The sequence below is a fragment of the Pagrus major genome, chromosome 11 (genome assembly GCF_040436345.1).
Source record: "Pagrus major chromosome 11, Pma_NU_1.0".
Lineage (NCBI taxonomy): Eukaryota > Metazoa > Chordata > Actinopteri > Spariformes > Sparidae > Pagrus > Pagrus major.
Window position 1 is genome coordinate 33,403,066 of NC_133225.1, and position 27,511 is coordinate 33,430,576.

The 27,511-nt window shown below is 41.4% G+C and overlaps 1 protein-coding gene across 3 annotated transcripts in view; it reads left to right on the forward strand.

Moving 5' to 3' along the window:
* taf4b (TAF4B RNA polymerase II, TATA box binding protein (TBP)-associated factor) overlaps positions 1-22,682 on the forward strand; it is a 35,120-nt gene extending 12,438 nt beyond the window's left edge. For all 3 annotated transcript variants that reach the window (XM_073476967.1, XM_073476969.1, XM_073476968.1), the window contains exons 10-16: positions 2,018-2,102; positions 2,190-2,350; positions 6,397-6,527; positions 8,953-9,078; positions 9,384-9,440; positions 15,904-16,011; positions 22,183-22,682. In XM_073476967.1, the coding sequence (XP_073333068.1) occupies positions 2,018-2,102; positions 2,190-2,350; positions 6,397-6,527; positions 8,953-9,078; positions 9,384-9,440; positions 15,904-16,011; positions 22,183-22,308 (794 nt within the window). In that variant the 3' untranslated portion in view covers positions 22,309-22,682. The remainder of the gene's footprint in view (positions 1-2,017; positions 2,103-2,189; positions 2,351-6,396; positions 6,528-8,952; positions 9,079-9,383; positions 9,441-15,903; positions 16,012-22,182) is intronic.
* The last annotated feature ends 4,829 nt before the right edge of the window (positions 22,683-27,511 follow it).

A 27,511-nucleotide genomic window follows, 5' to 3' on the forward strand; every position in this document is an offset into this window, starting at 1 on the left:
GCTTATTCCAGTACACTGTGTGAAAGCTAAACAGGAAGAAGAGATACGTTAATTTAATGTGAGAAAGTTTAACTGCATTAGTTTGGGAGCGTGCTACAGACCTCTGGTTCCTCAGCACATTAAAGGCAACATCTCTGCCAGCCTGGACCCTAACAAGTATGCATTCAAAACCGACAGATCCACAGAGGATGCCATATCCACTGTCCTTCACTCATTCTTCACACAGCTTCAGAATAAGAACAACTAAATCAGAATGACGTTTGTTGATTTTAGCTCAGCATTCTTAGCCATGAAAATAATTGGAAAACTTAATACTCTGGGCTTGAGTACTGTTGAAGAAATCATCCAAAGTCCCGTTCAGAGGTTTGCTTTAGTGGTGTGAATTTATTAAGTATGTGGGCACACTGGTGAACTCACAGGCACAGAATGGGTCTGAGTCAGTAAGCTGATACCGAGCAAGCAAAATGGAAAAACTTATATACAATAGATCAAACCAGTAATTATACATAGTATTGATCAAAGGGTAGGGGGAGACGTAATGCAATTACAGATGGAAACAAAAGGGAAGGAAGAGGGACATTTACATTCAGACCTGCAGGGGGCATAGAGTTGACATGACCAAGGTGTCAAATTAGGAGGGGGGCAGGAAGGAAACATAGTTATCAAGTAAAAGAATCGAGGTGGTTGGAAGCTACTCTCAGAAGTAAGTTGAAGAAATATGCTATGAAATAAGACTTGGTGACACATTCAGGAGTTACTCTGGAATATTTATATTATTGGACTTCCTCACAATCAGACCCCAGACAATTCAGAATCAAATCAAATCAATTTTATTTATGTAGCCCAAAATCAAAATTGCATTGCCTCAGTGAGCTTTATAATCTGTACAGTGAACGACATCTTCTATCCTTAGACCCTCGATTTGAGTGAAGAAAAATTTGCCTAATGGGGGGAAAAAAACCTTTTTAACAGTGGAAAAAGATGGAAGAAACCTCAGGAAGAGCCACAGAGGAGGGATCATTCTCCCAGGATGGAAAAACATGCAGTAGATGTCACATGTACAGAACAGAACAACAAATCACAGTTTACAACTTGCACTGACAGAATATCTGATGCAAGTAATTATATAATATAAGTGAGGTGTGTGGGTCCAGGAGGATGACAGAGCAGTCCGAGGCATCGCCAAGTGGTGCCTGAGTTACACAACCTCCACTCCACCGGGGTGACCTGGAGGAGGGCAGGCCACACAAGATAATTAGCAATAAAAAATAAAACATCAGAATGAAGTGGCATCAAATTTTACGGAGGTACAGATGTAAGGATATAGTTAAACAGAGGAGAGCAGTGGTCAGTATTTGAGGTAGCGGGAGCCAGGAGAGAGAGAGGTTCCCAGTAGAAAGCAGCCTGAGTAAAAACAAAAAACTAAAGTTAGAGAAATGCTATGTTAATCAGAAATAAACAGATTGTTTCTCGTTGGCAAGACAACGCGAATTGTAATACTACAGGTAAGAGACTCATTGAGACTGAGAACGACCCACTGAAGAAACTAGCAACTAAACATTGGCAGTCACACCTCATCTATGTTAGTGCTCAGCACCGGAGCTCCCCAGGGCTGTGTGCTCAGCCTCCTTCTGTACACCCATGACTGCACTCCCAGTTATCAAAAGAACTCTATTGTAAAGAATGAGGATGACACCACCATAATCGGCCAGATTACAAACAACGATGAGAGTTCATATCGGGAGGAAATCAACAATCTTGCAGAGTGGTGCACAGAGAACAATCTACTGCTCAACATCAGCAAAACCAAGGAGCTGATTGTTGATTTTAGAAAGAAGGAGGCAAAGACACACACTCCTGTCTACACCAGTGAGAGAGATGAGGGTAGATGAGGTCTAAGTTAGCCCTTCACAGTAGCCCCACAAATTTAGCAAACTGTAGTGTTAGTTACCCAAAAACACACTTGTTAAATGAAATGCTACGATACAAATAACTTTGTATGTTTGTCTTTTTATAGGAATGTTTACAATGAAGCAACCTTTCACCCAGGATCCATCTCAGCATACCAGATTTGCATTAAAGGATAGTTCTGGATCTTACAAGTAATACATACAGTTGATATCTCAAATTTAAAGCTGGCTGACTCTAAAGCAGAGTTATTCTGTTGTATGTGTGTGTGTGTTTCTCAGAGAAGATGATGACATTAATGATGTGGCCTCCATGGCTGGAGTCGACCTGAGAGAGGAGAACGCACAGATCTTGACCACCATGGTTGGCTCTGTGGTGCAGTCATGCCAGGATCAGCTCTTCCTCTCACATAACCCAGTGCTCAGCCGAATCCTTCATACAGGTACAAGAGCTGTTGTGATAGAGATAGAACCTCTGGGATGCTGGCTTGATGGCTCCTTTAAGGAAACTACTGACCAGAATAAACAATTCTGTGGGCAGTAGAGCCCCCTTGTGACCAAATTGCTTAACTGTAGTACTGAAAACAGTCAGATGGCAAAACAGCGCAAAAGTAATGAAGGATATGCTTATGCTTAAGATGCTTATGTACATAATTATCAAGGAATTGCCAAGTTACCAAAGACCCTCAACATTATATCCACATGTCCACATGTGATCTAATCTAATATGCTGTACAAACGTAAACGACTCAAAGGTACAATTTCGGAGCTAGTAACAAGTCAAATAATATTTAAAGTAACAACATTTGGTGGCTTAATATAAGCTAAGAAGGGGTTCGACTCACATTTGTGCATGAACACACACAATGGGCATCCACTACTGCTCACTCATGGCGAATGTGCGACTGGCAACTGATCTTACCATAACAAAGTATGACATCATCATAGGGCTGTGCAATTAATCGAATTTTGATCGTGATTTCGATTTTTGGGTCAAACGATCTCCAAACTAATATAATCGAATTGAAACGATTTATTTGGCATTTTTCGTTGTACAGTAAGCCTAGAGATTTTCTGAAAGAGATGCGCATGCGCAATTCAGTCCCTCCCAAAAGCATTCAACGCGGCCCTGCTGACTGGCACTCACTCAAGTTACGTTTTTCTCGAAATTACATAATTACATAATCGCCATCAGTAAACAGGACGCTGTCTGACTCTGTCACTCACGGGGAGGGATGCTGTTTTCTGGGGGAAAGTTCACCAAGTCTTGGTCGGGAGGGCTGAATCACCTCGACAAACACTTGGTGAGTTTAAGTTTTTTGCCGGGGACAGACGCTGTTTTTCGGGCAGAAATGTGACGAAGAGTCGGTCGGACAGACACTTCATGTATAACTGTGGTATTTTTTTCCTCATATAAGTTGCCAAAGACACGACCAGTTACTACGATACTGTTGTTTGGTCCTGTAACGTTGCTTTGTGGGACATTTCTCTATTTTGTTGAGTGAAGGACCTGTTCAGTTATCAGACAGTGAACACCATCAGATCGACACGCCCCCGCTCCGCGCCGCCGGCTTATCCGTTCACACTGGTTTGGTTCGCCAATACTGCGCGTCAGACATCGATCTCAGAAACACTGTATAATGCGATTCCTTAACCGTCAAATTCGGACAGGCACAAGAAAATAACAGCTGCCATTGGATACTTTATAGCTAAAGATATGCACCCAATCGTTTGGCTTATTTGATTTTCTAAGTATATTTATTTTATTCATTAAATGTTTTATAGAAATTGCAGAACAGTTGGATACATATTTGTACATTATTTTCGATTTGAACATTTTGTATTTTTCGATTTGAACATTTCGTGTATTTTTTTGAGAGAAATGCTGAATAAATGCATCATGTTTCCAAACTCAAAAATAATCGTTTAAATAATCGTGATTTCAATATTGACCAAAATAATCGTGATTATGATTTTTTCCATAATTGAGCAGCCCTACATCATCAACTACGGCAGGAGTGCTAGGACCAAACATTGAAAAACTCACAATTGTAAAGGGGGCTTGGCAACACTTTAGAACAATGAAATCAGAAACGGTAGACTTTCCTACAGCTGTGCTGTGGCAAAGCTCAGCCAACCTGCTAGACTCAATATTCATTTCATTTTGTGCATTCAGCATTATACATCCGGATCTCTTAGGGCTGTCCCAAATACCATTTTTGCATGTATTGCAGTCATGGCACACCAATGGGTAGGGCTGGGCGGTATGACCAAAAATGTATATCACGGTATTTTTCAAAATACGGTTTCACGGTATATGACGGTATTTTTTTTTCATGCATAATCAGGTGTTCACAGCATTTCCTACTGGTTTAGAGAGGAATTACTGCAGTAGATTGACTTAGGATGGCCTATTTTACTGTCATGATGAGTAAATATTGTAGAATAATTCCACACTAGTAGTAATACAGGTTTGCATGGCCCCAGAAAATGATGCTGTTTACAAAAAAGAGCCACTCATAATTCTAATGAAATGAGGATTCAGAATGCAAAGACAATTCCAGTCAAAATACAAACTTTTACTGTGCAAATTTCACAAACATCTTTTATAAAACCAATACAAAAAGTAGTGCAACTTGTAATAATTATACTTTTGCTTTAAGTTCAAGCCCAGCTACATTACACAGTATTCAAGTAAATCTAAAAAGGAAATATACAACAAGTGTGACTTAGTGAAGAGGCCGCGGCTCCAAAGGAGGCGTGACGGTACACGTCATGATGATGACGTATGTGTTTTTCAAGGTGTTTCCCGGTGTCCTCCTGTTAATCTAAACATGTACCTACTGACTGTTATAATGTGCTGTGATTGGGAACCTGACCCACCAAACATCCTGGAAAATGACAAAGTTACGTATTTTTCTTAATTACATAATTACATAATCGCCATCAGTAAACAGGACACTGTTTGACTCTTTCACTCGCGGGGAGGGAGGCTGTTTATGGGGGAAAGTTAACTGAAGTCTCAGTCGGGAGGGCTGACCATCGTGGTGATTTTTTTCACCGCGACAAACAGTTGGTGAGTTAAACTTTTTTGCCGGGGACAGACACTGTTTTTCGGGCAGAAATAGTCGGTCGGACAGACACTTCTCCACGAATTACTGCGGTATTTTTTTCCTCATATAAGTTGCCAAAGACACGACCAGTTACTACGTTACTGTTGTATGGTCATGTAACGTTGCTTTGTGGGACATTTATCTATATTTTGTTGAGTGAAGGATCTGTATAGTTATCAGACAGTGAACACGATTAGACCGACACATCCTCGCTCCGTGCCGCCGGCTTATCCATTCACACTGGTTCAGTTCGCCAATACTGCGCCTCTGATACTATCTCTGATACTACCTCTGACACTACCTCTGACTCTATCTCTGATACTACCTCTGATACTACCTCTGACTCTACCTCTGATACTACCTCTGACTCTACCTCTGATACTACCTCTGATACTACCTCTGACTCTACCTCTGACTCTACCTCTGACTCTACCTCTGACTCTACCTCTGATACTACAATATAGTCTACAGGGACCAGCAGAGCTAGAGTTTAATGTCCATGTGGGTCTCTGAATTGGAGAAAATAATTAATTCAGGTAGGTGATGGGTGAATTATTTATACGTAGCCCACATGCAGATCCAGATTAATTTTGAGCTGATCCGTGCCTCACTACAAGCTATATCATTTCCTCAAATTTCCTCAAATACAAGCTATATCATTTCCTTGGCCATTATTTACTTACAGTGTAAACTTAATTGTTATTATGCATGTAATGAAAGAAGAGTAGAGTAGGGGAGATCAGCCACTGTCCCTCCCTCAGCCCCATGCTTCCTGTTAAGTGTGCTTGTGTCATGTGCGTGCATACACTTTTATGTTACCAGCTTTTGAGATTAATGTTAAGCCATTTAGGAGCTTTATGTTGCTCAAAAAACCCCAAAAAACAGTTGAATAATGATTTAGACCATGATTTGAGCTTTGATGCATTTGAGTAAGCCCCAGCATTCCTGCAGGCTTGTCTTTAATACTAGAAAGAGCAGTTTAACCGCTACAAGCTGGCAGCATGACAATAACCAAATTGCAGTGTCTCATCTCTGTCAGACACCAAAGTATGCCTGATAATATTATTATTAGTATTATTATGGCTATGGAAACTATGTCAGGTCACATCTAGAATGGTGACAGAACTATGTCAGAAACTACTGCATTTAATTTGTTCATTAAAGTCACAGTGTGATAACAAGACAAAGCATTAATAAAATAAAATGTGATGATTTTCTTCATGTTTACCATTCAATGAGTTAATGTTAGTTAAATATATCCACTAAATATGTGTTTTTCTTCCATTTCTTGACTTCCTTGGCTTAGCTACCATGTGTCTTTGTGTTCAACTCTTTCTGTTATACTGATGCCATATGTTTTGTGTGTCCTGGGGTAGGACGGGCACTGGGAGTAACTGATGTCAGCCCAGAGGTGGTAGCTCTAGTTTCTCATGCTACGCAGGAGTGTCTCCGTGGGCTGATAGTGAAGCTCACTGTGATGGCAGAACACCGCAAGGAAGCCCTGAAGGTACATCAAGTGTGACCTGGATCAAAAGGAGTGTCACGATCTCAATTGTAAGTCGGATATCAACCGAAATGATGTCACGATCTCAACCTTCAAAATCAAAGGTGGCCAGTCTGGCAGGCATGCCAAGAGGGAAAAAACACACACACAGCATGTTGTAGTGCAGTGAGTGGATTCACCTTGGATCTGGCGTTCTGGTGAAAACCCAGGTTTTCACATTCATTTTAATGAGGGTAGTCCGAAAGGTGCTGAAAAATTTGAGACGGAGTCAACTTTTGGAGAAACGCAGCCCAACATCACGTTGCGGTGGCCAATCACATAAGCTGGTGATCAGCCTACAACTGAAGCACCAGTGGAGCTGTGTTTTAACAGTGGAGTGCAAACTGATTGAATACACACACCACATTACTTTACACTCCACTCTTGCTTTAAAGTAATGTGTTGTGTGTATTCAATCAGTTTGCACCAGTTTAAAACCCAGCTCTTGATGCCAATGATCACTGTAGGACTGGCATGTTTAACCTACTGTGGCAGAGGCGTGACCAGAGATCATAAGCAGAGTAGAACGGGTCAGTAGCAGGGCATGTTATTAAGCATGGATTTAATACTACAGAGGGAACACAACAGACATTTCTCAGTGAAGCGTTAAGTTTCACTTTCACTTCGGTTAGGTCCTGTCCCCCAGTTTAAAACACACAGTAATGACAGTGATGACTTTACTCTTATTTTTAATCCATCGATGAGGACAAACAATCACTAGTAGGTGCAGGATGCTAGTAGCACAACAACATAGCAGCTTCACCTATCTGCAAACTGATCAGCGGCGTTCCCAACATATCGCACACATGGACCATGGAGTGACTCTCCCAGACCACTGCACCAACCTGCGTTAATTTTTTTGATGCACGATTAATGCACGCACGTTATGACCCTTGGCCTGCCCCGTAGTTTGGGAAATCAGGAAGCGTTGCAGCAGTAACTTTGTGGATGGCAGCAGAAACAAACCTCCTTGAGCAGAAATGGCTAAAGAAAAGGGTCTTTTGAATGACAAGTTCAACTTCACAGCCCTGCCAGATGGTTCTCTCTACAAGAACAAAGTTATTTGCATTGACTGTCGATGTGAACAGAGTTACCACTGCAGTACGTTGAGTCCCAAATACCACTTGCTGTCCGAGCACACAGCTGATGCAGAGACCTGAGTCAACCTGCTAAAAGTCACCAACTGACCTCATTCCCACTTCCCGCAGGCAAGGCAGCCGGTCTGTGATTGTTATCTGAAGCGTCACGTTATAGCGCCACTGACGTCACGTTTCACGTCACGAATGCGCCGGAAACGGTTGTAACAGAAGAGAAAACAACGACAGACCCACTATATAAGAAGCGTCTGTAAAACGATGGTTAAATTATTCTGAGCGTCACAACCCCTGCAAAATGATCAAAATTTGAGCCATTCGGTCCAATAACATGCAAAGTCTAGAAGAGCTGCATGATTAAATGCTGCTATTTTATCCTCATTCAAGTTAGCGGGGCGCTCAATTGGAAGTTAGTCGGCTCGGTCCGTAGTATTATCATACCCAGGAAGTTTTTTGTGGCTTCAAAACACCACTGAGCAGGTTTCATAGGAATGAACGCCGCTCAACCTCCAACACTGTGTGCAGTAATAAAACGTCCTTGGATAGACTGCATCTGAAATTCCTTCCTTATTAACGCGCCACCACCGGATTTGAAAATGTCGAAAAATCACTTTGCGTGGCAGAATTTAGCGTGTTCACCCGGGTCTTACATTTAGGTCAAAGCCGAGCATAGGTGATTAAAAAAACAGGTCTACTGCAGAGTCAATTGACCCGGGTGTAAATCCAGAGTTTACACATTCCCATTGCACAAAAAAGACCAATCCTAGCGGGATTAAGTAGGATTTTTGACCAGTGGAAAAGGGGTATTAAATGCCACTGTCAGTACAGTAGCAGTAGCTACCTTGTAGGCACTTTGCAGTTCAGCACCCTATTACACTGCGCTTTTCCCATACATCTTCTCAAATCTTGTTGTTGTTTGTTGAGGTAGTAGTTTGTACTCCATCTAAACAAACGGCTTAACAGTCAACTCAAACCTTCTTTTACAAAGCTGAAAGGGAGTATATCTCGAGTCGCCCTATTTTATGATGGGTTGCGTAATTTTTTCTGCCCCAGTGGAGTCACAATGGCGTGTGCTATCGCTGCTAGCAAATGAGGTGAGTAGATTGCCTGTTAACTGTCCTAGATGGTAGCAATTGTCCATACATACACAATCATACATAAGGTCACATAGCTTGCTATGCATATTTGTTCATTTTGTCAAAAACCATATAAACATTACTATTATGTCTGGTCACCATTCTGCCTGGAAAACATCTTGTCCTGTTAAATTTGTGTGTGTGTTTATGTGGCAACAGGAGGATTTGTGGCATACCAAAGTGAGTGACACACGCTCCCGGCTTCGCTTCCTTGGTGAAATTGAGTGTTTGAAGAAGAAGAGAAAAGATGAAGAGGAGAGAGAGAGACTGCTGCGTTTGGCCAGAGTAAGCTAGACTTGGCTAGAAAGTCAAACTGCTCTTGCTTGACTGAAATGAGACTTAAACCACATTTTTTCTCTTAGAAACAAGAACATATTACAGTATGTATTCAAATACAAATAGTATAGAGACTATTACATTTTTATCATTTGAAGTTTATCTTTAAAAGGGTAAACATTTTTTGTGCCATTTTAAGTCATAAAAGCATTTTGTCTGAAACAACAGTGATTATCTGTTGACATTTCATTTTCTGCCCATATTTTATTATTAAATACTGCTTACTAAGTCAACATCTGTCTGTTTGTGATCAGAGTCGCTCACACACTGAGGATCCACAGCATCAGCAGCTCAAGCAAAGAGCCAAAGAGGTGTGTATATCCTTTATTCTGGAGAACGCTGTGAGACTCAACTATCTGCAAGCTAAATAAAATATCAAATAATGGTACTGAAAATGGTAAAAATCCAATTTCTATACAGCAATCCTGCTCAGTGATTTCCAACATTGGCCACAATCTTGTAATACAACAATATATTAAAGGGGGCACTATGTAATTTTGAAGAAGAAATTCAAACTCAGAAATATAAATCTTTTCCATAAGTGAGTAAACAAGCTGTTATCAGAAGAAAATAAGGCCCCTAAAACACTGTTTGAAGCTAAGAAGGTGGCAGGGTCCACAAATTGTAAACAAAGTAAGACGGTATGAAATGATGTTGTCCTTTAAGGTCAGTTTGTTTATTCAGTTTATTCAGTCATGAAAACAAAGAGTTTGTTTATTTTGTTTGTTAAGGTATAAAAAAAATCAGTGAAAGTCAATGAAAATCTTTCTCTTTTGATTAAAATGTTCCCTAAAACTACATAGTGCACCTTTTTTAAAGGGATAGTTCACCCCAAACTCAAAAATTACCTGTAGTGCGATTCATCCATTAACTCCATCAATAAACCATCTCAACACACCTTTGCAAGAATTGAACAGCTTTGACACCACCTCCTTCTCTCTTTAATTTCCCTCTTTTTAGAGCACACCATATGAAATTAGCACACCCACTCATGTCACTCACTGGAATTGCAATGCCACAAAATCAGAATTTGATTGGCTGAGTAGCATCACATGAGATGATGGTGAGTTAACTGGGCTGCTAGTGCTGAAAAGAATAGAAACACTACATTTAAACAGAATAATTCTCAATAATTTATTGGGAATTGGTGCAGGTCCATAAAGGACAGCGTCTGGGTCCAGACCCCAACTGCGCTCTCCGATCTAGATTGTTTTGGTGTGAGTTGTGGAAATTTGGAGATATCAGCCATCAAGATGTCTGCCTTCTCTCCAGTATAATGGAACTAGATGGCACTTGGCCTGTGGTGCTCAAAGCATCTAAAAATACATTTGAAAAACATAACTTTCTCTTTCCTGATTTGTGTTACCTGATGGTATATGTTGTGCTATTGTTATTTAGCCAACCTTCGCAAATCTAAGTGGGGTGGACAAAATATTGAACACCTGTCCGTGTAACACAATAGAATTCAGCAGCAGCATGCTCTACATCCTCAGTGGGCAATGGAACCAGGCTCAGCAGCCTCTACGGACAGCATGACCGAGGTGAAGAGTCTAAAGAGGATGATGATGGAGGAAGCCAAGGAGGGAAAAACCAAGTGAAATGCTTTCATTTTCACACTACTTAACCCCAAAGCAGAAAGTTTTTTTTGTTTTTTTCACTACATGGAAATTGGACACACAATGTCTTCTACTCTGTAAAGTCCATTCTCAGTGTATTTGTCAGTGAAAGCTTTAGGTTTCCACTTCACACTTGTGTATGCTGAATAGTGGACCCAGATTGGTCAGCTCAGGTTCATTAATTTTCAACTTGAATCAGTTTTACAGAGTGAACTGCTCAGCGACAGACTACTTCGACCCTCTACCCCAGTATTCATCACAGTGAGAGGCTCTTGATATGTTTCAGTTCTGTGTGCCTGTATAAATCCCCACGAAGTGTTGTCTGGGAACTGGTTAAATCCCTGCTATCTTTCATGCTAATTGTTCATTTAGTAATGCAAAAGTGTGTGTAATGTTTTTTGCTGGCAGGGCAGGGAAAGGTGTGAGGGAGATGAAGGGCACTAGTAACTGTGGCTATTTAAGGAGGCGGTAACACTGCACAGTGCTTGTGTAGCTCGCAGCGGTCACGCTCCCAGAGGTTTCTCCATAGCAAAAAAAAAAATCTGTTAATTTACATGCCACACTACTGCCACCCCCACACACTACATTCACTATATTTTGCCAATTCTGTACTTACACACAAATACTCTGACAACCTGAGTAGGTGTGCTGCTAAGCAGAAGTGATTTTAATTGGGGCTCTTTCTCTGGTTGGAGAATTTTCTGTATTCAGTGACAGAACCATCTTCAACAAACTTTGTGTGGATAATGTTAGTAAACTCATGGATTTGTGATACAATTAACTGTAATTCCCTCATGCTGGGCAAATCATGTTAATAAGTCAATAATTAGTTAATTTTGCAAGTTCACTTTTATCTTCAAGGTTTAAAGGTCATTAGTCTAAAAGCATAATCCCTTGCCACCCAAACCATACCAACCAACCTTTCACATGTCACATTAAGGTTTAGCCGAAAAAGCATTTTCTTTATACTTTATTTTTCTGTTTTATAAGGCGGTGAACATGAGGTCACATAATTACATTACAGTGACATGCCATATTTGTTATATCTATCCATTATCTATCCAATGTTTCAGGGTGGGAGGCCTTTTAAGAATCCAACATCTGCCTTCCTGCTTGTTGATATAAGAATATTCAGTAAATATGTGTATCTGATATCCAGTTCCTTAGGTATGTTTCTAAGTAGAGAGAGAGACTGGTGAACCCAATATTGAATCCTAATAAGCTCTGTGTGGAAGGTCAATTATCAGTCCAGAAAGGATGCAAGATGGAACAAAACCAAGCTGAAAAATAACTGACTACATGAAGCAGACCTTTCTTCTTAAAGACTTAGGTGAAACCAAACTATACAATCCATCTGCCCAGCTAAAGATCTCAGGTTCCTTTATTTCCAAGCAGGAGTTTTCCTTTGTTTTAGTTTTATTTGGTGAAGCGTCATGCTGTAGTTTTCAAACTACATTTCCCATAATACATGTGGGGAAGTAAACAGGAAGTATAATGTAACTGGATTCACTGAGTTGCAGTGTAGGCTGCGTGTGGGGATTTTCAAATAAGTTATGGAGTTAGAAGTAGCATCTTCAGGGGGATTTCTAAACAGATTCATGGATATTTATTTGTGATATTGGATATTATATTATCCCCTGGAAATTTCACAAACACTGGATCTAAAAATATGTGTCTCTGTGTTCAGATTTGACTGAGTTATGACTCCACGTAACCTACAGTAAGTACCTTAGTAACCTCCATAAGCTTTGTGTCACAACCGCTGCTACTGCAGATGCTGACACTGTTGATAATCCTCCAAATCAGCAGCCAGACTTTCATAACAAACTTCGTGTTGTCTCTCCCTTCAACTCTTCCGCGCCCCCTGCGGAGCTGTGCCTCAGAGCTTGAAACCCTCTGTTCTAGAGCAATCGACTAGACAAGGCTGCCTGTCGGACCTTTTTTTCTTTGAAGTTTGTATTGATGTGCTGGGCTGGCACAAGGAATAAGGTGAAAAGATGCAGCTTAAAGGAATAAAAATGGCTGCAGGTGAACAGAAATGGGCTTTATATGATGATGTACTTGTATATCTAGACAGACCATCATAATCCCTACCTTTGCTGATGTCACACGGATCTTACTCTGGTCATAAAACAGATGTCTGTTGGACATTATACTGAGCTAATCAGCAGGTAAACATGGAGGAAGTGTCGAGAAACAGTGACCTTAAGGGTGTCACTGATCCCAGTGAAAAGAGATTGTTTTCACCCATTGTTTTTAATTACATTTTTTTTTTTTACAGGTGAAACACAGGTGTGCCTTAGGCTGGCCACAATAAAAGGCCACTCTGAAATGTGCAGTTTTGCTTCATTGGGGGGTCTGGGGGGGGGGGGCAGAAAACCAGTCAGTATCTGGTGTGACCACCATTTGCCCACATCTCCTTCGCATAGAGCTGATCAGGTTGTTGATTGTGGCCTGTGGAATGTTGGTCCACTCCTCTTCAATGGCTGTGCGAAGTTGCTGGATATTGGTGCTCAATGCTCAATGGGTGACATGTCCGGTGAGTATGCTGGCCATGCAAGAACTGGGATGTTTTCAGCTTCCAGGAATTGTGTACAGATCCTTGCAACATGGGGCCGTGCATTATCATGCTGCAACATGAGGTGATGGTCGTGGATGAATGGCACAACAATGGGCCTCAGGATCTCGTCACGGTATCCCTGCCCATACCATAACCCCACCGCCACCATGGGCCAAACCGCTCACCCACACGACGCCACACACGCTGTCTGCCATCTGCCCTGAACAGTGAAAACCGGGGTTCATCCATGAAGAGAACACCTCTCCAACGTGCCAGACGCCATCGAATTTGAGCATTTGCCCACTCAAGTCGGTTATGACGACAAACTGCAGTCAGGTCGAGACCCCGATGAGGACGACGAGCATGCAGATGAGCTTCCCTGAGACGGTTTACAATACAATTTTTTCTAAAAAGGGAACCTCTGTTGAAACCTGAGCAAAAAGAAAGTCCTAACTGCCTTTGTCAGAATACACCTTTTCTCCCTGTTCGAGTCTCCCTCAATGTGTTTCTGTCTTGTTACATCTTTTATGTCCTTTCAATCTCAGACATTGTGTGGGTGAAATTGGTGCATTTTGGTTTGCCTTCATTACCCAGTGCAGGGGTCGGCATCATCACTCCTGAACCCCCAGGAATTTTGATTTTGTTTAAAATGTTCGCTACATCCACAAACATTTTATGAAAAGTAAATGAAGGAGGAAACACATTATTCAAGAGGATCCCCAGGATAATTTTGTCCAGAAAACAAAGTAGATTTTATTAAACTAAAGCCAGCCTAGAAATAAATTAGAAGATTTCTGAGCTGAACTGTTTTGTTTGGATTTGATCTATTTTTCTTACACTGCAATGCAGCAAAATGTAAATAATCAATAATGTCCCTCAAATGCCCTCAAAGTTGTCAGAAAAATAAGAACTCAGCGTGGCATTGTGAAAATATAAGGTCACTTACAGATGTGCTCATAAGTTTACATACCCTGGCAGAATTTGTGATTTTCTAGCCATTTTTCAGAGAATATGAATGATAATACAAATACTTTTCTTTCACTCATGGTTAGTGGTTGGGTGAAGCCATTTATTATCAAACAATTGTGTCAGCTCTTTTAAAATCATAATGACAACAGAAACTACCCAAATGACCCTGATCAAAAGTTTACATAACCTAGTACTCAATACCGTGTATTGTCCCTTTAACATCAATGACAGCTTGAAGTCTTTTGTGGTAGTTGTGGATGAGGCACTTTATTTTCTCAGATGGTAAAGCTGCCCATTCTTCTTGGCAAAAAGCCTCCAGTTCCTGTAAATTCTTGGGCTGTCTTGCATGAACTGCACGTTTGAGATCTCCCCAAAGTGGCTCAATGATATTGAGGTCAGGAGACTGAGATGGCCACTCCAGAACCTTTTTTTCTGCTGTAGCCAATGACAGGTCGACTTGGCCTTGTGTTTTGGATCATTGTCATGTTGGAACGTCCAAGTACGTCCCATGCGCACCTTCCGGGCTGATGAGTGCAAGTTTTCCCCCAGTATTTTCTGATAACATGCTGCATTCATCTTGCCATCAATTTTGACCAGCGATCCACCTCCAGGTTTCACAGTAGGAATGGTGTACTTTTCATCATAGGCCTTGTTGACTCCTCTCTGGTTGTGGCCAAAAAGTTCAATTTTGGTATCATCACTCCAAAAAACTTTGTTCCAGAAGTTTTGAGGCTTGTCTCTGTGCTGTTTGGTGTATTGTAAGCAGGCTGCTTTGTGGCATTGGCGTAGTAATGGCTTTCTTCTGGCGACTCGACCATGCAGCCCATTTTTCTTCAGGTGCCTCATTATTGAGCATCTTGAAACAGCCACACCACTTTTTTCAGAGAGTCCTGTATGTCAGCTGAAGTTATTTGTGGGTTTTTCTTTGCATCCCAAACAATTTTGTTGGCAGTTGTGGCTGAAATTTTTGTTGGTCTACCTGACTGTGGCTTGGTTTCAACAGAATCCCTAATTTTTCACTTAATTAGAGTTTGAACACTGCTGATTGGCATTCTCAATTCCTTGGATATCTTTTTATATCCTTTTCCTGTTTTATAAAGTTCAACTACCTTCTCCCACAGATCCTTTGATAATTCTTTTGCTTTCCCCATGGCTCAGAATCCAGCAATGTCAGTGCAGCACTGGATGAAACATGCAGGGGTCTGTAAGGAGCCCACAAACTCACTTATTACAAGCAAACAGATCACAGGTGAGGATGGTTACCTTTAGTATCCATTTAAACCCATGTGTGTCAGCTTGTGCAAAACCTCCAGGGTATATAAACTTTTGATCAGGGTCATTTGGGTAGTTTCTGTTGTCATTATGATTTAAAAAGCGCAAACACAATTGTTTGATAATAAATGGTTTCACCCAACCACTAACCATGAGTGAAAGAAAAGTTTTTGTATTATCATTCATATTCTCTAAAAAATGGCCAAAAAATCACAAATTCTGCCAGGGTATGTAAACTTATGAGCACAACTGTAAGTTGATTTTAAATGTGAGTATAAGAATAGAATGTGTGAGTAGCTGTGTTAGTCTTAATTCACCACATTTTCACACATCTTTTTGCCTCTCTTCTTTTTTCAGTTACAACAAATGGAGGAAGCTCAGGTGCAGCAGAGAGAGGCCAACCTCACCGCTCTGGCTGCCATCGGGCCTCGCAAGACGAGACTTGTAGAGCAGACTGAAAGCCAGGTTGGTCTGTGTGATGTCTCCATTCTGTGTGGAAAACCATTTAACCATGTACCAGTAACCTTTTAGTCGCAATATGAGACGATTTTTGAAGACAGTGCGACTAAATCTTATAACCAGGGTCACCTGTGCGACTTGCAAATATGCCCTCCACAATTTAGTTTTTTATTATCATCATCATCATCATTGTATGTGAAACACCAGGAGCAGCATTTCTGCTAGTTTTGCCGTGGCCACCAAAGCAATACAAAAAATATCACAAAGGCAAACAAAATGTTCTGTGATTAATCAATGGGTCTACTTCCTCAATACATGCACGATTATTATTTATTGTGTTTGTTACTCTACCCATGAGGCCTGAGTTGCCCCCCTTTCTCCCAAGGAGAGAAGGAGGGAGTGTGCCTGGACATAGGCGAGGGGTTCCCCATGACCAGATTATCGTAGTTTATGAAAACACAGCATTGTGACGATATGCAAGACGTCGCCTATGTAAGGTGGATCTACCAAAGTGCATTCAACCCTCGCTGGACTTGTTGACTCTATTGGTCTGTTACAGAGAATCCAGTCTGTGATTTGAAAACAACAGATTTCCATCATGGAATGTAGTGCTGAGCGGTATACCAGTTCACACTGAATACTGGGGTATATTTTCGTTATGATATGAATTTTTATATCATTGGGAACGCCGCGCGACAGTTTCAGACCGGACCCTTTTCAATGTTGCGCTTCTAAACACGCATGGTGCGAATGCGAGGCGCGGTGAGGGAAAACAGTAGTGCTCTGGTTTTACGTAATACATAACATTACATAACCCACATTCACACTGCCGTTTGCATGCGGGGGATCCTGCGCCAATTCTCTGCATCCTCCTCTGTGTGAAAGTCTCAGATGCGGCAAGGGGCGAAATATCACGGCGCCTCTGATGCGCCTCCGAAGATGGTATCAGAGGTAGTATCAGAGGTAGAGTCAGTGGTAGTATCAGAGGTAGTGGCAGAGGTAGTATCAGAGGTAGTATCAGAGGTAGAGTCAGAGGTAGAGTCAGAGGTAGTGTCAGAGGTAGTGTCAGAGGTAGTGTCAGAGGTAGTGTCAGAGGTAGAGTCAGAGGTAGTGTCAGAGGTAGTGTCAGAGGTAGTATCAGAGGTAGAGTCAGAGGTAGAGTCAGAGGTAGAGTCAGAGGTAGAGTCAGAGGTAGAGTCAGAGGTAGTGTCAGAGGTAGTATCAGAGGTAGAGTCAGAGGTAGAGTCAGAGGTAGAGTCAGAGGTAGAGTCAGAGGTAGTCAGAGGTAGAGTCAGAGGTAGAGTCAGAGGTAGAGTCAGAGGTAGTGTCAGAGGTAGTGTCAGAGGTAGAGTCAGAGGTAGTGTCAGAGGTAGTATCAGAGGTAGAGTCAGAGGTAGTGTCAGAGGTAGTGTCAGAGGTAGAGTCAGAGGTAGAGTCAGAGGTAGAGTCAGAGGTAGAGTCAGAGGTAGTGTCAGAGGTAGAGTCAGAGGTAGAGTCAGAGGTAGAGTCAGAGGTAGTGTCAGAGGTAGTATCAGAGGTAGAGTCAGAGGTAGAGTCAGAGGTAGTGTCAGAGGTAGTGTCAGAGGTAGAGTCAGAGGTAGAGTCAGAGGTAGAGTCAGAGGTAGAGTCAGAGGTAGAGTCAGAGGTAGTATCAGAGGTAGTATCAGAGGTAGAGTCAGAGGTAGTAGCAGAGGTAGTAGCAGAGGCGCACCAGTGTGAATGGATAAGCCGGCGGCACGGAGCGAGGATGTGTCGGTCTGGTGTTCACTGTCTGATAACTATACAGATCCTTCACTCAACAAAATTTGGATAAATGTCCCACAAAGCAACGTTACATGACCATACAACAGTAACGTAGTAACTGGTCGTGTCTTTGGCAACTTATGAGGAAAAACATACCGCAGTAATTCGTGGAGAAGTGTCTGTCCGACCGACTATTTCTGCCCGAAAAACAGCGTCTGTCCCCGGCAAAAAAGTTTAACTCACCAACTGTTTGTCGCGGTGAAAAAAATTACCACGATGGTCAGTGTTGCACTACTTTTTGTATTGGTTATAAAAGATGTTTGTGAAATTTGCACAGTAAAAGTTTGTATTTTGACTGCAATTGTCTTTGCATTCTGAATCCTCACTTCATTAGAATCATGAGTGGCTCTTTTTTGTAAACAGCATCATTTTCTGGGGCCATGCAAACCTGTATTACTACTAGTGTGGAATTATTCTACAATATTCACTCATCATGACAGTAAAATAGGCCATCCTAAGTCAATCTACTGCAGTAATTCCTCTCTCAACCAGTAGGAAATGCTGTGAACACCTGATTATGCATGAAAAAAAAAATACCGTCATATACCGTGAAACCGTTAGAATTTTGAAAAATACCATGATATACATTTTTGGTCATACCTGCTACTGATAAAAAACATGTTAATGTTTTGTTTATTGTTCTCTTTATGTTCTTTGTCGGTGGTATTGCCACTAGTCCTTGTAACAGTCTTAGTCTATTGCCTCCAGTAGCAGACAGACATCTAGTTTAGTCTACAAAACCTTGCCCATCATCCTACAGCTTCTGGGAGCTGTAGCATCTGCAATGATGACGATTTCTCCCAGAGTGAGGTTTTTTTTCTGGCTCTGGACCATTTTTGTCACTCTTGCATCACAGTTAAGTATTCAGAGATCCACGACTTCCAAAGTCTGAAGCAAGTGCAGTATTTTGATGTCCCCTCTTGATGTATAGATCTCTTTGCTCAAAAATGGCAAAAAAAATGTTTTCCTTTTTAAGAGAAGAATGTGATTAGGTGTTCGAGCCTCCAAGTCATTCACCTTATCAAAAACTTTAGTGATAGGTCTGCTGTTCAGAATAGCTTCTACCTCACAGAGGAGTTAAGAACTTTTCTCACCAAGTGTATCAAATGTTCACACACGCCACCATGATGGGATGCTGCTGGAGGAAAGTTCCAGGTTATTCCATCGTGTACTTGGGCTCCTTGGATCTTCTTGTGGTTCAAGGCAGCCAGAGCTTCCCTCATTTCTCTGTTTGTTCCAACAAAATGTGTACCATTGTCAGATTTTATGCTGGATATCTGTACTCTTAAACAGATTAATCTCCGCATACCATGTATACAGGAATCTGTATCTAGCGTGTAAGCTACTTCCAGATGCACTGTCCTACTGGTCAAGCAGGTGAAGCTGACTCCATACCTTTTCAGCATACTTCTTCATCTTTCTCTTTTAACATTGATGGGACCAAAGAATCCCCCCCAATTTGGTGAATGGTGCTTCATCAGTAGGGGAGTCGACGACTGTAAATCAAAGGCGGAATTAGCCTCACCCCCAGTATCGTGTCCGGCAGGCATGCCAAGAGGGGAAAACACACACATACAGCATGCTGTAGTGCGGCAAGTTAACGTTCCCTCCTCTAACCTGAAGCTGCAGCCAATGAAAAGACACGATGGCAACTGCTGATATAAGAGACAACTGAACTCGAAGTGTGGAAATATTTTGAGTTCCCGGTGAGTTATGTCAATTGCGTTCACGTTGTTGACAAGGAAACCGCAGTTTGTAAGCTATGCACTTGTAGCATACGTGTCCACAGACGACATGAACAATATGGCAGGACATCTCCTCAGGCATCATAAAGAAGTAGACTTAACTGAGAAAACTACACTGTTAACACAGGCAACTCTTCCGTCCTCATTTAGAGCTAATCTTCCACAAAATTCAACTCACGCTAAAGCCATGACTAGCGCTACAGGGGTATTTGTAGCATCAGGCATGCAACCTTATTCGGTGGTGGAAAACAAAAGGCAAAAAGGGAACAAAGGTCTGCTGTGGTGGAGAGTCAGAGAGAGACTGGCGCCCGGGTAGGCGGGCCTATTTATCCTGCAGGTGCACTGGCCAGGTTGGCCTGGTTAGCAGTCAAGCTCCAATCAGTCCTGCAAAAGAAACGACAACCAGTACACACAAAAGAGCAAGACCACAGGCCCCAGGGCCGTAACACCATCCAAGCAAGTTCACCCCAAGAGCAGACCGCAAGATGCTAAGAGTAGTCACCAAAAACCCTAAAATGTCATCACGGGACCTACAGCAGGCTCTTGCTACTGTTGATATGAAAGTGCATGCCTCTACAATCAGTAAGAGACTACACAACTTTAACTTTCATGGGAGGTGTGCAAGGAGGAAACCTTTGCTCTCTAAGAAAAACATGAAGGCCAAACTGAAGTTTGCCAGAGAGAACATAGACAAAGAGCAGGACTTCTGGAATAATGTTCTTTGGACAGATGAGTCTAAAATTGAATTATTTGGACACCAGAACAGAGGACATGTTTGGCGTAAATCAAATACAGCATTCCAGGAAAAGAACCTCATACCAACTGTGAAGCATGGAGGTGGAAGTGTCATGGTTTGGGGATGCTTTGCTGCAGCAGGACCTGGCCAGTTTACCATCATAGAATCCACCATGAATTCTACCATGTATCAGAGGGTACTTGAGGAACATGTGAGACCATCTGTAAAAAAAAATTAAAGCTGAAGCGGAACTGGACCCTGCAACATGACAATGACCCAAAACATACCAGTAAATCCACCAGGGACTGGCTGAAAACTAAGAAATGGAGTCAGGCATTTTTGTTGATATCTTTTGGTTAATGAGTAAAACAAGGTACATTTTTGTTGTTTACCTGCAATTAAATAATTTTCTTTTCCAGAGATGAAAAAAAACAAGATTAGACATCTACATGTGAACATTGCTTAATAAAGAACTGAATATTTAATGGGGTGTCCTAATTTTTTCACATTACTGTGTATATATACCAGAAAGTTCCCTGTGCGCATGACAATACATTTTTTTTTTCTTTCCCCATGTCACTTTATGGGCTCTGTACTTGCCAGCTGCCTCCAAAAAAAACAAAACATCCCCCAAACCCCAGCCATTAGTGTTCTGCATTAATACCAAAGACAGAGGAGGCACCTCATTAAAATACTTGGCAACCACGCAGAGAAACAAAATATACACCACACACACATCCTCTTAACACCAAAGATTGAAGCAAAATGAAACAAAAATGCAACAGTGATTGTGTAGCACTAACAATGAATAGAAAATGATAGAAAGCAGCATGTTTGATATTAGCAGAGGTTGATAGAAGGACTTTCTATAAAGGCCAGCCCCTCCCTTAGTTAATGCTGACACACAGGAAGCCTACAGCTTAAAACTGTAAATGTGTGAGACTGTTAGTTTAGCTCATTTAGTCTTTAATTCTCTATGTGTTTAAGCTGCAGCCCTGCAGGCTGTAAGTTTAAAGATGAAGACGGTCTGTTAACAGCACACAGTTCTTACTGCCTTTGAAATTGGTTCCCCAGCAGAGCCGGCTCCTCTCTTTTCCTCTCGCAGCTACAGGGCCTCACAGCTCCTTTACCTCTTCACAGGCTTTATCTTAGCTGGCACTACACACACTGATGACAAGAATAGTGGAGGAGTGATGGAAGCATACTGGTGAGGGTCCAGGCTTACAGGGATGTTGTCTTTGATGTGCTGGAGAACCAGTTTCTCGAAGCACTTCATCAGGATGGGGGTGACGGCCACATGGCGGTAGTCATTAAAACTAGATGCAGCAGCAGTTTTTAGGTACGGGAACAATGATGGCAGTCTTGAGGAAAGAGTGAACAGTCTCATGTGAGAGTGAGATGTTAAAAATGTCAGATAGCTGATTGGCACACGTTCTTAGTCCACGGCCAGATATATTATCCAGACTAGCAGCTGAGCAGGATTTTTCTCACATCTGCTGTGGTTATTGTCAGTGGCCAGTCCTCTGGATGTAGAGTAGATTCTCTGATTCTCTGGATATTGTCCGGAGTTCATATGTGGCTTAAGTTGGCTAGCTACTGAACAACAGGCTTAGAGGCTGTGTATTTGGAGTGCAGTACAGGGTTGTCATCGTTAACCACATCCAAGTACCTCATGTCTAACTAACATGTAAAAAAAACACCTAATATTATCAATATGATCGCAAACAACATGGCAACGAACATTTTTAGTATTCACAGCTGTCAAGCTAGTATGCTAGTATTGGGAAATTTTGGCTGCACTAATCAAACAAATTGTGTCAATATTTTTGTAAAACATTTTCGCCACCAGCTTCATGTCAGTGTTATCACTCACTCACTGTGTCTGTCTGCCAGGTGACTCTCCTGCCCAGACAGGGTGTTCACAGAGTGACTCGGGTCATGCTGAGGGATCTACTGGTGTTTATGGAAGAGGACCACTTCTTCCGCCACTCTCTCACTCTTTACAAAGCCATGCTCTGACTACCCTCAGTGACTCCCCTCACTCCTCCCACTGACTGAATCATCTAATACTAATCTTTGTGTTTATAACAAGTTTTGTTATCTTTTATTTTTTCACCTCCAAGATGTTTGCACTCTGTTGTAATTGTGTTCCGTAGTACGTATGATGTTTTGAGGATAGTGCTGGATCAGTGATTCTAATCAGCTGGTCTCTAAAAGCACACAGTTTGTTTTGATTAAAAAAGATGTAAATGGAAGATACTGCTGTTTACTGAAAAGTGTTGAAAAAGTACAGTAAGTGTAGTTCAGTTTTCAGTTGGATGTTGGGTTTTTCATCATTCTGCTTGTTTATTGTTTGATCATTAAAAAAAAGGACAGTCACATCCTGATATTTATTCTGACTCTGGTTGTTTTTATCCATGAAAGCAGTGTGGCTTTGTGGATGGTAATGTGGTTCCATTCACCCACAACTTTCCAGAATTAAATATCTTGGCAATTATTGGAAGGACTGCCATGAAATGTTGTACTCAGTCACCACAGGATGAATTATTTGAACTTTAATGATTTTTCATGTAGCGCCATCACCAGGTAAAAAGTGGGTTAAATACTGTGCTTTTCCATACAGCTACAGTGGGAATAATTGTGGAGTTCCAGTTTACAAAACACTTATCTACCCTACAGTTTGAATAATTTGTTATTAATTTAATTGGGTGGTAAATAATTATCACCCAAGGATTCTGTTCCTCCTAATATGGCTATGAGACCCTACTAGACACTAAAAGGATGTTCAAACAGACTGACAGAGAAAGAAGAGCAGGCCGGTGAAAACAGAAACCTAATCATCACGTAGTGTTTCCGTGTAATGCATGTTTAAGGCCATTGTTAATCTCCCGGATGTGGAGAAAAGTGTACCGGCAGTCCATGTAAAGTGACAAAGGTGACAGTGGGTCACGTAATGCAGTCAGTGTAGTGGTGTGTTAAGACCAAACATGAGGCGAATTAAATCCTAACCCTCGCACGTCTAGATTTCGTACAAAGTCAATGAAAAGACGCAAAGTCGCAAGAGGACATTTCTTGTCCACCTCTCGTCGCTACCAAATTTCAATCTACCAATAAAGTTAGGCTTCACTTGGTAACTGCCTTTCTACGGATGGTTTCCTTATTCTGAATATGTCTGCCAGTGAAAGAGCCCAAACTTTATGAGATTAAACCGTGAGAGCACGACTGGAGACGAAGAGATGGTGCAGCCAAAAACAGGGAAGGAAGGCTTGCAACCCGTTTTGCTCAGGACGTTGCTCAGAAAATAAGTACACTGATGGATCAGAAGTTTGCTGAACTTCATCAAACTTCAGAGAGAATCAACAACGGGATTGAAAGCCACACTGAGCACATCACAGGCTGTCTCATATCTCAGACACAGAAGACTGCATGGCTTCCCTAATTTCCAAGCTTGCTGCCATTGAAAAGCAGGTGAATATTTAGACTCAACGAGTTGAGGACAGCGAAAACCGCAGCCGCAGAGAGAACATACAGATTGTCGTCTGAAGGAGGGCACTGAGGGACAACATCAAGTCAAGTTCTTTGAATCCTGGCTCCCTAAGATTCTGGACTCAGGAAAACTACTCAAGACCAGGGATACACTGTTTCTGCGACAAACGGGATCATGGCGGCTAAAGGAAGGGGGAGACTTGTGTACAACAGCAACCAAATCTACATCCAACTGGACCTCTCTGCAAAAGTGAGACAAACAGGACGTGACTTCAATGTCTGCAAGTGTCTCATTGAACGGGACGTGCGCTTCCAGATGCGCTTCCCAGCCACTCTGTGCTTTACGTACAACAACGAAAACTTCACCTTCAAGTGTCCACGTAAGGCCATAGAATTCGTGAATGTTTGGGACTGTAAGGAGGACAGCTGCTGTCTCGCTTTTCTTTGCTCTTTTGATACGGCCATTGTGAACTGTCTCTCACGCTGGTTTGGGCACCAGGGATAGGCACAGACTTTTTTTATTTTTTTTAAGTTTCTCCCCAACACCCTTTTCAGTTGGATTGGGACTTAGAAATAGGACTCACCTTGGAGGCTCCGCTGGATAGGGGTATGTAAAGCAGATTTATACTTAGCCCATGCATTTGAAATTTTAGGCAGGGACACACGCACATATGTAATGGAGTAGATTTGTGCTTGGTAAATTATTGAAAAAAAGGTGAAACATTGCCATCTATTAGCACAGTGGTTGGCATGGGAACTGCACAGAGAAAAGAGGACTTCACTGTGGTAAGATGACGTGGTCCAGGATTATTAATGATTTTGTTAAAGGTTTCAGATGTTAATGTACATGACAATGTACTCATTGAGATTTGTAGTAACTGTTTTGAGCACTTACTGTGATTTGTTAAGACATAAAGCTACTTTTTGGAGACTTGTAATGATGCTAAACTAGCTTAAATGCTTACTCTCGTTTCATGTGTTGTTCAGATTATCCTGAGACTGATGATAATTTTCACACGCCATTGCTGTGCTGTATGCTGTGTTGCAGGAGGGAATTGTGTGTAATAAACACGCCATAATCCACCTGGTCGGCATCTGTGGTCTGTAGAAGCGACAGAAGTGTGGAGCTGCATTTCACTGATAGCTGTGACCTGTCACACATAGCCATTAATCATCCTTATGGCTCACATTTTTATGTTACAATTTCATCATTATGTACTCTTGCACTCTTTTTTTATTATTTTTTTATCATTACTATCGTTATGATTTTTATAATTAAATATTTATTAATCCTTTTCTAAGGGAATGTCCAGCCGGTATAATCCAGTTTAATTTGACCAGTTATGCTATACAGTATCTTGTTTTGTAGTTTATGAGAGCCCTTATGTTTTCTCCTTTACTACAAGTCATAGGTATGTACAGGGTAGGGATATGTTTACGCACTGTTTGTCTTTATTCTTATTTCCTTCCTGGTTGATTTTCTGAATTGTAAAGCTAACTAATTTTGAGTTCCCTGTTATGTTGCTTGGTTGCAGGAGAAAAGGTGATATTGATCTAGTTCTCATAGGGTTCAGGTATGGGATCTGGATTTTTTTTCCTGTTTTGGCGGGGTGATTTCTCTTAATTTCACTCTAGAAAGGTGGACAACACCTTTCTAGCTGATGTGAGTAATCTAGAAATAACACACTAAATATTAAGGGCATAAATCATGTCATCAAGTGCCAAAAGATTCTCACCTTCCTAACAAAAGAAAGAGCAATTCTGATAAGAATGGGCGCTATGTGCTGGTCTCAGAGTACATTTATGGGGAACATATTTTACGGGGGTTGCGTATATTGTCCAATTGTATATGAGTCACATTTTTTCTCCTGACTTCTTGCGGACATTTCTTAATTTTCTTCTCTCATTCTACTCGGCGGTGACTTCAACTGCACCCTTGATCCTCTGATTGATCAGTCTCCTCCTAAGCCCAACCCATCTCATAAAAGCCTCAAACTAACAGAATTTTGTACCAATTTAGATCTGCATGATGTATTGAGAGTACTTAATCCAACTAACTGGGAGTATAGCTTCTTCTCTAAACCTCATCAAGTAAGGATTGATTTTTTTCCTTTCATCCAGAATACTAGAATTATTTAGAAGATAGAATTAAAGGTTGCGCAAGAGGAAGCCAGTTCATATCTGAGCACCCACCTGTCACTGTGACCATCAAACCTCCTCATCGAGACCCCTCATGCCAGCACTACCATCCTTACTTAGCAGCCTACCCTTTGGTGATTATGTTAGTAAAGAAATCAAACAATTCATTATTGAGAATAAATCTTCAGACATGAGCCCTACAACTCTATGGGAGGCGTTGAAAGGTTATCTCCGTGGTGCCATAATATCATACACTTCAGCACGGAGTGAATAGGCTCTTAAAAATCTAGTGCTGGAGAAGAAAACCAGGGATTTGGAGAAGGAATTCAAAATTACTCCATCCACACTCTTGGGGAAACGTCTGGAGGCTCCTTGTTCTGCTTTAAAACAACTATTAACAAGAAAGGCAGATTTTTTTTTTTTTTGGAAGACATAGGCTATATGAATCTGCCAACAAACCAGGCTGGCTTTTGGCTTGTTTAGCCTCGGGTAGGAGAAACATTTTCAATATCATCACTCCAAGACAGCAAAACTCTTCAGGCTGTCTATCCTCTGAGGAAGCAAGGAAAACGTTCCTAGATAAGGTAGAACTCTTTCAGCCAAATGTGGTGGAAATTCTTATTTAGCAGTGAACAAATAAAAGATGAATTACAAAAGGTTGTCTTTGTGCAATTTTATATATGAATAATAAAAGAAAAGAGTAAACAGAGTCAACTAATTTCAGCTGAAAGGCCAGAAAGGCATTCTGGGCAGAGCTGGACCTTGGCATAGGCCGTATAGGCGAATGCTAAGGGCGCCATCATCCACGGGGGGCGAAAAAAAAACTTACCATTTTTTAACAGTGCTATTACTACTATTATTTCGAAATATTATATAAGCCCACAGCAACATAACTTCAAAGCAAAGCCTATTAAATAATGGAGAGGGCTTTTTTCTGGGTTCCTGGCTGGCTTGTTGCACTGTACCTGCCGTCTGTGAGGGTGGGGGGCGGGGTCGACAGGCAAGCTGCCTGAATCTGACCGGACCGTGACCCCAAGACCAAGAGAGAGATTTATTGATACTGTAGCAGAACCACAATGTCCAAAAGACTGGCCCCATCCGGCGCCCAGGGAAGGAAAAGAAGGAAAGAAGAGGAAGAAAAACATGAAAAAGAAAGAGGTACAGTAACGTCAATGTGATGTTGGAGCAGAGTGTTAACTTGCTAGATTACTTCAGACGATAGTAGCATTGTTTAATAATCAGTAAATAGCTGAGTCGACGTAAGTTAATGTTACTCCACCTTAAATTCATGAGGGACATTTGGAAAGTTAACCTCAGGCCTGTTCAGGTGTTATTTTAACCTGTTGGCTGTGTTTTCCTGCTTGTATGTCAGTTAAAATGCTTAGTTTTCCATCCCCTTCATAAGTAATAGGGTAGTTGTAAGCCTTTGGTTTATTGTGTCACAGTTTATGTTTGTTATATACATCATATATATATATATACATCATATATATATAGTTTTCACTGCACTTTACTGCTTTTTGCACTCTGGTTATGTGGCACCATGGACATTTTATCAGTTTAGATTATGTCCATTTGTATTTTGTGAGTTCTTGTA